At 50.0% G+C, this 12,542-nt stretch overlaps 1 protein-coding gene across 1 annotated transcript in view; it reads left to right on the top strand.

The window, feature by feature from the left end:
* The window catches only part of C6H14orf132 (chromosome 6 C14orf132 homolog), a 30,142-nt gene extending 18,026 nt beyond the window's left edge, over positions 1-12,116 (top strand). The window contains exon 2 of the mRNA XM_052186664.1: positions 11,892-12,116. Coding sequence (XP_052042624.1) covers positions 11,892-12,116 — 225 coding nt within the window. The remainder of the gene's footprint in view (positions 1-11,891) is intronic.
* The last annotated feature ends 426 nt before the right edge of the window (positions 12,117-12,542 follow it).

The following is a 12,542-nucleotide window of genomic DNA, read 5'->3' as shown; positions in this document are numbered from 1 at the left end:
ATTCACCACAACCTGGAATTGTGAACCAAACAAACTCTTTACTCCCTCAGTTGCCTCCAAACCAAGGCATTTTATCATATTGACAGGAGTGAAGCAGAGAGATTTCTCACTAGTCTGTGATTAAGTGGGCCAGGCTGGCTGAGATTCCTAGCCGCCTGCCTGCCTCAGCCTCCACAGTGCTGGGATTACAGGCACTGGTGTTCACACACAATTCTTTACACTGGAATTGAACTCAGTCTTTCACGGTTGCGAGGCAAGCACATCGGCACCTGCACCTTCTCGCTCATATGTTCTTTTGTTTGTCGATAGATCTGTCTACCTGCTGCAGATGTGTCTGGAAAATCCTGCTAAACTCTGCAAAAATCAAGAAGTTAACAAGGTTACACCAATTCCCTCTGATACTAATGTGACCTCCCCTACACACACACCACACACACACACACACACACACACACACACAATTTTGTCGTTCAAAATGCTTTACCCACTGAACTTCAGCACCGAGAAGCATCTGGGAGGTCTTAGCCTCCTCTTAGTTGGCCATTATTAAAAAGACTTCTGTACCCTTAATTGGCTTAATGAGCGTGCTTGTTGCTAACTGTCTCTCCTGGGTCATTTTGAGAAGACATCACTGCTGCCCACGGGCGTCCCCACCCAAACACCGACTTTTCAGGCTGAAGATAAGCATGTTCCATTTGAGCTGGGGAAAGCAGCCTAGTTCCCTGAAGGCTGCTTCCATGGTGCACACACCCACAATTCCAGGGCAGTGGCCACAACAGACCCTCGGGGCCTAGGCAGCTAGAACTAAACCTGGGCTTTTCACCTGCGGGTCAGTGTGTGACTTCACTCCTGAACTGTCAAGACCATCATTTCCTGGGGTGCCCTGTGCCCCAATAACCCTGGATACTCTAAATACTCGGGAATGATACAATTTGTCTTCTAAGATTATTTTGTCTCGAGCATGTATTCAGTGTTACAGTATGACACAGGCTTGGTGTTGCCTACACAATGCTGTGAGCTTTTATTGAGTACCCAAGGTGTGCCAGGACAGTCAGGGTCAAAGACAGCCAGCTCTCCTATCCGGATTGCCCCAGGAGTAGCTGTCAGGGTACAAATACTGGACCTCTAGCCCGAGAGAGACAAATTATTTAACTGGAGGCTTGCCAGACATCTGCGAGCTAGGCAAGAGGGGAACCAACCCATCTATTTGACTGTGGCCAGCAAAGAAATCCTAATGTAGCATCACTTCGCAACTGTGAGACAAAGTCCCAGTCCCCTGTTCCTGTCTGTGTGTTCGTCCCCAGGCACGCTCACTGCCTAGGCTTCCCCTGCAGCAGACAGCATGGACTTAGGGAGTTATTTCCTACAAAGTCCTCTCTGCTGAGGGACAGGTTGGCGGCAATGTGTGGAGCAGCCACTGGCCAACAGGGATTTGACCCCTACACACGCATATACACACCCTCATTTTCAGGACACCACGACTTGTTCCCTGTGTCCAGTCAGGGCTCAGATGGTGCTTCCAGAATGCCACCAGAGACGGCGCTTCTGACCCAGTTGGACACACAGAAATCACGTGTGAGCCACGTAGGTAATCAGCAAGGCACAGCTGCATCAGTGTGTCTCCTGCTCATCCAGGTGTTCCGGTGACAGTAGTCACCCAGGAGCCACAACGCTTCGTGGAGGAGACTGGAATTTTGGAGATGTTTTCCTTTGACTTGCCAGACCCCACAGCATAGAATCTGAAGTGTGTTGGTGGTTCAAGCTGAATAGAACTTTCCCAGGCAGAGGAAGAATGAAAATTCCAAAGGACTGGATCCAGAAGGCGAACTCTGGTTACATCATGATCCCAGCCCACCACCCCTCCCCCACTACAGGATGTACCTGCTCTCTGGTGTAGGCTGACGCTACCTTGCTTCATGTCTTCTCTTTCTACACTGCCCCATCCTGTCCTCCTTCAAGACAGAGGACTGGGTTTCTTTTTATACGTCTGGCCTCTGACCTGTCCTTGGCATATAATAGATGCTCAACAAAACGCCTGTTTAGTTTATAAATGAATGAACAGTTGGTCAGATTCCCCGCCCTTCGCCTTGTGGCTCCGAGGCCCTGCTCTGTCCAGGGAAAGCGATACACATTTGGTTCCATCAGTGCTACCGAGGCAGTCCAGAGGAGCTCTGGCGCCTCTGAGGTAGAATAGGTTTGGTTCTCAGCAGGCTGTGCTAGCTGTTCCCCTGCAAGAGAGAGCCTTAAAGCCCTCACTACCTTACATTGGCTTTGGGAGACTGTCCAGAAATTTGCTGACCTTCAGAAGAACCAACTGTAGCCACTCATGGAATGCCAGGCACGGCCAGGAGGTGAAGCCATCCAGCCAGACCTGGCCCTCGTTCCTTGATGTTCTCAACCAGTGTCTTCTAAGACATGCTGCAGCTCAGGTGCCCCCATGGCACTCTGAATTCTCAGTGTGCCCATGGCTATACCACAGAGGATGGATCCCAGGTGGTGGCCAGCCACACCCAACATGTCTGTCCCCGGGGCTGGTGTTCCTTTCACTATTAGGAATCAAAGATGATGGCTCCATGGAGACCACAGGTTTTTCTGCTGTGTGAGGAGTTACTATGGCAACGGCCTTGAAAAGCGTCTCTTTGCTTTTTACTCTTAATTCTGCAGTGTTCTCAGGTTTTCCAAAAATACCCTTCACTTTCCAGGCCCCTGGGTGGGGCTGGGTGGTAGAGCAGGCAGCTGTCTGCGTGCTGGGGCTAGGTCTCTCGCTGTGCTCACGGCTGTCAGTTGGACGTCGTTTTTATTGTGGTATACTCTTAGCATCTACTTCATGTGAGCAGCTGAGCCTCACATGCACTGGGATTCAAGGAGAAATCGAACTCCAGGCTTTCTGTCTTTAAAGAGCTCCCAGCCCAGGGAAGGATAGACACTCCCCTGAGGTAAGTACATGGCTAATCATAGTTGCAGGCGGATAATATCACAAGAATATAGGCATGTGTAATATCATTGATAGTTCGTCCACTGTGGCGATTCATAATGCCGGGCTCTGGCACAGAGAGTTGTGGACTCAAGGTGGGCAGATTCGCAATTCCATTTCTGATCAATTCCTCATAATCCATGCATTCTCAGGAAAGGGACCGGGCCTCTCTGAGTCCCTGAACGTCAGCTTCTGCCGGGCTGTTGTGAAATCACAGTACAGGGCCCAGATGCAGGTTATCTCTTCTTAGGAGACCCTGCTCGCTCTGTCTGAGCTGCTGAGACAGACAGGGGAGGCTCTGGAGGGTTGTAAGTGTGGAGAGGGTCACGGGCAGGGGTGGGGCGGATGTGCACGCGGCGCGGTACATGGAGATCCCTGGAATGGCAGGTTCAGGGAGGTAAGACTGCAGAGTGCCCTATGCCAAAGCCAGGACCTGAGCTTCTCTGTCTAGGACCCAGGCTCTGATGGGACCCCATTAAAGTCAGCTCGAGGGTCAGGTGCTGCTCAGAGAGGAAAGAGAACAGAAGCCAATAATTCCACAGAGTATGCTCAGTACAGATGACACTCAGGTCTCCATGCTGCCACGCCTGGCCACATTGGGTACTGCAGCCTTGCTTCTAAATTCCTCTTACAAGCCGAGATCTCCTTTGAGGGAGATCTACTTCTGAGTATCACTGTGAGGGTAGAACACCGAGATGACCATGGCCACCCAGGTGACAGATGCTTACAGTGGCCCCGGGATGATGGTGTAGTTTGTGTGTTCCGACACCTAGCGTTTAGTTCCTGGTCAGTTACTTATGAGCCATGCAAGCTCAGGAAGTTGTTGTACCTCCTTGAGCCTCCTCTCAGTAACTGTCCATCCATGCCTCAGTTTCCCCACCTGGATAGCAAGAATGTCAGCCCTATCTCGTAATCGGTTGGGAACCAAATCGCCTCAGGTTATAAAGTCAACACCCGACCTGGAGCAAACTCTGAGTAGATGTTCCTTGTATTTTTATTGAACTGTTTTGTTTGACATGAAATCTGCGGCGTGGGTGCCAGGCAACGAGGAACAGCAGCTTTTTTGCTGGTGCTGGAGGGCGGCGAGTGTTTCCACGGTCTCTGTGGAAGAACAACGGGAGGGGCCAGCCGCCATCTCTGGGGGAGTCTCCAGATCCGGTAACCATGAGCACTTCTCCAGGACCTGCCAGAGTTCAGCAGGGAGGTAGTTAGCAGAGCAGAACACCGCCCTACTGCCAGGACAGTCCTTGTTGGGTGGAGCCCTGCTCCAGGAACCGGGGCTGTCCTTGGTGCTGAGCGTGGCAGCTTCCGACTCCGCTTCCCCACCCCCATGGCTGCAGCCAGCGCTTGAGATGCCACCCTGCCCTAACTGGAACCAGGAGCCTGCAGGCTTATTTTCCACCATACTTGCTTTCTGTTGCCTTTTCTGGGAGAGCCTGTTCCTCCACCATCAACCCTGAGTGGGTTGGACCTACAGGCTGTACTCAGCTCTTTAGGCTGTACACAGGAATCGCCTGCCCACCTGGGCACTCCTCCAGCCTAGCCTGGTCTTTCGAGACCCTGTTCTTGTCACTGCCCAACTCTCCTTCTGAGCCACTGGACACCTGGAGAGGCACACAGACCCTAGACCACACTTACAGAATGCAAGACCTCAGGGACAGGGGACAGGAGACACTTCAGCTGTAGACCCCACATGAACAATGTATGCATTTTTTGCGAAGCTTTCTTCTGATTCATATTTCAAACATGAATTAGTTCTGACCATCTGAAAACCCCTGGTCATTGCATGAGGCTCGGGGACAGAAAGGGCTCTTAAGGTATTTCTAACATATGACCCCATGCAGGATGTGTATGCCTCTCTCTCTCTCTCTCTCTCTCTCTCTCTCTCTCTCTCTCTCTCTCTCTCTCTCTGTGTGTGTGTGTGTGTGTGTGTGTGTGTGTGTGTATACATTGTAATGAGAGCTGTTCACCTGGGAGTTAGAAAGATGGCTAAAACAAATCCTCTGTCGACTGGCCCTGTGTCAGTGAAAGTGTGTGTGGAGCCATTCCGTGACTGCTTTTATCCAGTGGCGTCAAAGCTAGAGGCCAAGCCTGTAGCACACAGGCCTTTGAGGGATTCTCAGGATCCAGCCCATGGCAGCATCACTGATACCTTCCCAGCCCTCCTGAGTGATAAGAGTGGATGACATCACCGAGTCCCGGGACCCTCTGTGGATGACATCACCGAGTCCTGGGACCCTCTGTGGATGACATCACCGAGTCCCGGGACCCTCTGTGGATGACATCACCGAGTCCTGGGACCCTCTGTGTTTAGACCATAGAGACCGTGAGATCTCGCCGACGAGAGAAATTATCTGTATAATATTTACTCTGCCTGGATGCTCGTCTGGAATTCTCTGTTGAACTAGGTCACCCAAGAGGCTGGGCCACAGATGGTGTACTCTGAAGAGACACAGCTGAGGGTGTGGTCCTTGGCTCTGTTTCTCTGTGTCTGTAAGCTTAGGCCTGTCAGGGGGAGCGGAGAGAAAGACAGGGCTGACTCTTTGAATGTCAGATGAATAATAGCTTTTCAATGTGTCCAATAGAGTGTCTGAGTTACAAGATGTAATTATTCTTGAAATTTTTACTATTACATTTTCCAGGAGAGAGCACTTGTACGCATGCTATGGTGTGCCTGTGGGGGCCATAAGACATGTATGAGTTGGTTCTCTCTGTTCACCATGTTCTCTGGGGATTCAGTTGAAGCCCTCAGGTGCCTTGACCCACAGAGTCATCTCACCGGCCCTAATTACTCTTTGGTTTTTCTTTGAGGTCTATATTGCTGCTGACTCTCACGATTAGCTGAGTACCAATGTCTCATCTGAGGGGATTGGCAGGGCCTACCTTGCAGTCTTGCCACGCAGCTCCCACAGCCCAGTGAAGGCTCACTCTGGTCTTCTCAGTATCTTCCCAGGACTTCTTAGACATCACCTGTCAAGCTGTCATAGGGCTCCTGGGAGCACCAGAGCCCACCATAGTCACAGGACAGTCAGAATATGACTATCTCCATGTGGATTTAAAGTTCACATCCCAAGAATGTTACATTCTATTTGTAGCCAGGCCCCAAGGCTGTGGGACGGTTGGAAGAGACGAGACGCACTGGCCTCTGGGAGTGACCACCTGCCTGAGGGGTCTGGCAGAGCCGGGATGACAAAGTGAACCCCTCCTCAGGTGGGGACCTGCTGAAAAGGACCGTGTCTGCTGTGGTCACCTCAAAGGCCATGCCTTTCCTTCTGGAAGAATTTGCTGTTCCTTTCCACAGAGAGGCCCCGGGGGGAGAGGGGGGTTGTGTCACCTCCACCCTGTGGAAGGCACCCTGCTCCTTAGGGAAGCTCCCACCAGAGGATGGAGCTGAGGGGTATGGGAGGACCCTCTGAGGTTCCTGTGGACGTCGCCGAGAGTTCACAACCCGCTGCGTGCCAATTCAGACACCCTGGGACTCACGTCGAGCTCTCACACTGAGTGTCTTGGTCTAGAAAGCAGCGAGGATTGTGACCAGTACAGAATGGCACACACCCATTCAGTGTCATCTTTCATCTTATGGTGTTCACCAAGAGCATTAAGTAGCAGACACGGTGCACTGACCAGAATCCGCCACCTGGGGGCAGGAGAGGGCTCAATTAGAATACTTATATGTTGTAAAAAGAGATTTGCATACAGTGTCCTGCTGGCCCCGCCTTTGTTACTGCTGATAGTCTCCCTTATCACACCCCCACCTTACTCAGAGGCAGCCAGGGCACGCGGCCGGCTGTGTGGTAACAATCCACGTTGAAACATTCATTTATTTGCGTGTGGATCCATGCATTGCACATGGCATCGTAACACGTGTGTGGCCTTTCCTGTAGAACACGTGTGTGGCCTTTCCTATAGAAGGGCATCTGGGTTTCCTATGCAGGACTTGCCTCCTACCACACAGCAGAATGCAGGGGAAGCAATATAAAGAGCCTCCCCATCTGGAAACAGCCTTTGGTATTTTCCAGTTCCTAAAGGGAAAACTTGGACTGAGATATAGTTATCAGTAAGGTGCTTGCTATGTATGCATGGTGACCTGAGATTGACCCCGGGGACCCACATCAAAACTCTGGGCATAGTTGCCTGCACTGGTAATCCCGGTCCTGGGGGGCGCAGAGAAAGAGGGATCTCAGGGCTCACTGGCTAGCCCAGCCTACAGGCTCCAGGCCAGCGATAGACCCTGTGTCAACAAACAAGGCGCAGGATTGCCTGAGCAGCGATACTCAAGGTGACCCCTGGCCGCCATGGAGACATCACACACTCACGAATCTCTGCAGTAAGACCCTTTGTGTGATAGAGCTGAACCTTGAGATAGATCGATTCCCAGCTTCCTGAGGAAGCTCCAACTCTGACTTCCTCAGTGGCCGCCAAGCGCATGCGCCCACCAGCAACGAGGAGGCGTCCCATTTTCCCACAACCTAGACGGCCGGCACCGCTATTTGTCTTATTGGTCTAGTACACTCTGACTGGGGAAAGATGAAATCTCAAAGTAGTTTTAATTTTAATTTCCCTCGTGGGTAATGATGTTGAGCATTTCTTTAAATGTCTCGGCTGTTTGCGTTTCGTCTTTCGAGAAGTCTCTGCTTGGTTCTTTCTGTAGCTCACTTTTAACTGGGTTGTTTGTTTTCTTGATGTCCAGTTTACACACACGCACACACACATATACAGACATACATATACACATACTACATACTATATACTATATTATACATTATATATTATATATCACAGTGTATATGTATATATGCAATATGCATATGCAATACACACATACATATTGTAATACACATATATATGTGTATTATATAGTTTACATATATATACACACTAGACGCCACCCCTCTTTCTGACGTGTAATGGGTAAACCCCTGCAGCTTTCATTGCTATCATCTGTATAGAAGATCCCCAGTGTAATGGTTCATCTTAAGAATTCTTTCTTAACATCACAGTCGTGTGAAAGTGATGCACACTTGCTGGGACCACTCCTGTGAGCGTTGTGTTTGTCTCTCCCTAAATGACATGGGCTGTGCAGGACTCTGGAGGCTGGGACTCAGGTTCTCTGGTTCTCAACCTGGAGGTCGCGACCCCTCTGGGGGTCAGAAGGCCCATTCATAGGGGTCACCTAAGACCATCACTGGAAAACAGGGATACTTGTATTTCAATTCGTGACAGTAGCAAAATTAGAGTTACGAAGTAGCAATGAAAATAATTTCCGATTGGGGGTCACCTCAACATGAGGAACTGTGTTAAAGGGTCACAGCATTAGGAAGGTTTAGAGCCACTCACTGGTCTGGGCAGTGCTGAGGAATGCCTGCCTATAGGTTGCTGTTATCTCCTTGTGTCAACATGTTAACAATGTTCATTTTACTAAGTATATCCATGTGATAGAACAGATATATCAGGAGCACATGGGCTAAAAATGTATTGCTGAGAAATTTTTCATGAAGCCAGTTCTCCCTTGTAACCAGCAACCTTCTCTGATGCTGATATCACAGAATCACAGCCTGCACCGAGCTCCCCCTAGTGACCTCTTTCTGTTATTACACCCCAGGCTCAGTAACTGGTACACGTGATGGCCCAGCTCTGATATTGCTGGTAGAGGCGGGAGGACAGAGGACCGTGAATTCACGACCTAATTGGAGCAACATAGTAGGATTATCTAAAAACCGAGCAAACAAACAAAAAACCTCCCAGTCGCAAGGGTGCTTGCTTAGTATGTGTTCATCTCCAATACAACAAAAGATAAAAACACACAGGACAGATATCTCCTGAGGGCTCTCCTATCAGGAGGTGCTCTCAGCTAAAGCAGGTGGTTGGGAACCACTGATGGACTCTATGACTTATGGACTCTGTACAAAGTTGCCCTGAGATCCAGTGTATCACAGCATAAAACAACCGAGTTCCTTTTATGTATTAAGGTCAAGCTGCCCCCACCCCGTGTCAGGGAGTAGTCCTGCTCTAGCCTCGGGGCTGTACACTGACTGTCTTAGCCAGAAGTGAAGGAGACATTTCTTTCTAGTGGCCCATTTAGGTTCCACTCAAAAGAACCGCGGACTGTGGGCCACCCAGGCGGCAGAGTCATCCCTGAGGATTAATGTATGTTCATTCTGCCTCTAGGGAGGATCCTTCCAGGCCTGGGCCCTGCAGAGCACGGAGAGGCTTTTGTTCTTATATATCCAGGCTTATCCTCTCCGTGTGAATAACCTTCCTACGCACCCAGGAGCTGGAGGCTGCTCAAGGAATAAGGAGCCTTTAAATCAAGACAGGGAGTGCTGGCCTCCAGGAGAAAGCGTGCCTGCATTCTCAAGGGTTGCACTGTGCATCGCAGGTCTTAGGAATTCTCATCAGTCTCCTGCAAGGGAGGCAAGGGCAGTCTGTCTCTAAGCACCAGTAACAGATGCTTCAGAGTTGTTAAAGCGAGAGATTGTGCACATGGAGCTGGAGAGATGACCCAGGGGTTAAAATCACTGGCTGCTCTTGCAGAGACCCAGATTTGAGTCCCAGAACTCGCCTGGCAGCATGTCTCTAGTTCCAGGGAACCCAGGGATCTCTTCAGCCCTCCAGGAGCACTGCATACATGTCGTGCAAACATACCTACAGGCAGAACACCCACACATGACATAAAATGAGGGAAAAAGAAATTGTGTATGTCGGAAGACCAACTTCACAAGTAAAAAATATGTGTGCAAGGATAGAGGCCCACATAAGTGTGTACGCAACTATGCTTAGCATCAAAGAGGAGGAGGAGGAGGAGGAGGAGGAGGAGGAGGAGGAGGAGGAGGAGGAAATCAAACAAAAGGAGAAATTCCAAACTCTAGGGACAAGGTGAAACTGTGGCTTGGGTTTATAGTAGAGTATTACATGAAGTAGATGCTTGATGCACCCCTGTAATCCCAGCTACTTGGGAGGCCACACACACACACACACACACACACGCACGCACACATACACTGGTCTGGCCCGACCACCTGTCTCAGCTCCACAAGTGTTCATGCATACTTACATACATACACATATACCTACACAGAAAGTTTATCATGTTGATCTGCAGGAAATCTTCCCAATAGAGTGGGCAGATTTCCTGCAGGAATCATTAGGCTATGTAATAGTGTCAGGAAAAGGCATATCAGCTACAAGAAGCAATTCTGGGATGAAATTGCCTCTCAGAACTCACACATCATTGCAAAAACAGTGGGCCACCGTCAGGAAGGTCGCCTACTGGCCTTAGCCTCTCCTAGATGGCTCCCGACACTCCTTTGTGATTTTTGAGAGAACATAAACAAAATCCAGAGTTGCAGACCACATAATCTGATTCTGACAGCTTTGGGGCCCAGCCTTACTTGGGTGGTGAATCCATCAGTTCCCCCAAACAAAACCACCCTGAGGTTCTCAGCCTCTCCACCCAGGGGAAGGGAGTGATAGGCAGGTAATGATGTCACTTTATGAGAAGATGCAGAAGGTGGGGGTTTGGGGCCAGCCTGCAACTCATGAAGCTCAAAAACACTGGATCTGCGAGGAGACCACAGGTCTGTCTGAACACATCGCCATTCTTCTGTCCCAAGTACGGAGATGCACAGGAGGTTAATTCTGGTTCTGAAGACTGGTGCATAGGACGCAACACATGGATTTTAAGTGGCAGCTTTCCTTGTCTGTGCAGAAGAATGGGAAGACTTGGACGGGAAAGCCAGCAAGGTCCAGTGTCTTCACATGCAGCTCAGATCTTGATCCGAATCGTCCCCCTCACACTGGAACATGGAAGCCTCTCTGTTTTAACTCAAGAGCTGTTCCATGTCTGTCCTGAGACACACTGTAGGTTGGGTCTGTTTTTTTTTTGTTTTTTTTTTAATCAACCAGACTCCTCTGGATGCTCCTTCAAGCATCCACCAGAATATTCTAGAGGCCCCTGGGGTGCGTGTTGCACATTGGGTAGCCTCATTCCGGAAGGGGTAAGGGATGTCGTGGGAAGATCTCCTAAAATGGGAGTTTGGTGGACTTTTTCATTCAGGACTAGAAGCTCTCATGTTTAAACCTCTCTCCCTGCTGATTCTCCCTTTTCTGTCTCACACACAGAAAAAAATGAAATAAAAGTTAACAAAATATTAACTGGCTAAATAGGCAGTGGTCTGCAGCTTCTCACGGCACATGTGATCACTACTGTTTGTTATTTGTTTGTTTTGTATTTTGAGACAGCTATGCTGATGGTGATTCTTTTCCACCTAAGGGCTGGCGCTGTAGGTGTGAGTCACTACCGGCCTAACATGTATTCCCTTTCAAAATCAGAATAGCAGGCGGGCAATGGTGGAGCACGCCTTTAATCCCAGCATTTGGGAGGCAGAAGCAGGCGCATCTCTGTGAGTCTGAGGCCAACCTGGTTTATAAGGCGGATTCCAGGACAGCCAGGGCTACACAGAAGTCCTATCTTGAAGGACAAACAAGCAAACAAACACATTAGAATAGGAACAAAAGTGTCTTGCAGCCCAGGTGGGTGTGGAAGAGTCTGGCACGGTTGTGGGGGGTGGGGGGCACGGGAGTCTGGGGTGAGACCTGTCAAGCCTCGGAAGTGAAGTGGTCTCACAGGCGTCTGCTCGGGGCTTACTGTTCATTTGGTTTCATTGGGTTGGGTTTGAGCTAGTTTGCTATTCAGCATGTAGCCCAAGCTGGCCTTAAGCTTGTAGTTTCCCTGTTTCCCAAGTATCAGGATTGCAGGCACGCACCAAAGCCAGCTTGAGACATCCACTTTTACGAGTTAAGAGGCACATGGGCATCCTGGGAGTTGCACTTCCTTGCAGGCCCTTTGGGCTGGTCCCTTCTAGGAGGGTGTCTTCTCTACTGGGCAGTCCTGGTTCATTCTCTCTTCTCCTTGCAGTTGCCCATGATGGGAGGAGCGTTCATGGACTCACCCAATGAGGACTTCAGTACCGAATACTCGCTGTTTAATTCCCCTGGCAACGCCCACTCGACATCCAACGGCCACGGGCAGCCCGAGGAGTCTCCTCGCTCCTCCAACGATGCTGTTCTGCTGTGGATCGCCATCATAGCAACTCTGGGGAACATAGTGGTGGTAGGGGTGGTGTATGCCTTCACCTTCTGAGGCCCAGGATTGGCCCCGAAGCTGCGGGGAAGCCCCGCCCACTCCGGACTCACCTAATAAGGTTTTCCCTGTGGCTTCATCCTTCTCCTAGGCGCCAGAGACGCCTGTGTTCTTGAGGGGCAGGCACCACACGTCTGTAATTTCCTCCAGGCAGCTCGGGCTTAGAATATCCCTTGAAGTTGGTGCTTTCAGCTCCTAAAAGCTTGATGGCTTGAGTCCTTCAAACAGCAGACTGAAAAATTCTTGAAGTTTTGGTCAGTCCCAGAACGCAAGGCCGATTTGAATATCCTATTGGGTTACAAAATGCAGATCTGGTTTGGTGACATTTTCTTAGCAGCCAATTGTCACTGTATGTCATATTTTTTTCCTGCAGATTTTTTGAACCCGGTGTGTGGGTACTGGGACAAGAAGAACTTTCGCAAGTTA

This window comes from Apodemus sylvaticus, chromosome 6 (assembly GCF_947179515.1).
Source record: "Apodemus sylvaticus chromosome 6, mApoSyl1.1, whole genome shotgun sequence".
Taxonomy (NCBI): domain Eukaryota; kingdom Metazoa; phylum Chordata; class Mammalia; order Rodentia; family Muridae; genus Apodemus; species Apodemus sylvaticus.
Note: the sequence above shows the minus strand (reverse complement) of the source record. Positions and strands in the feature narration are given on the sequence as shown.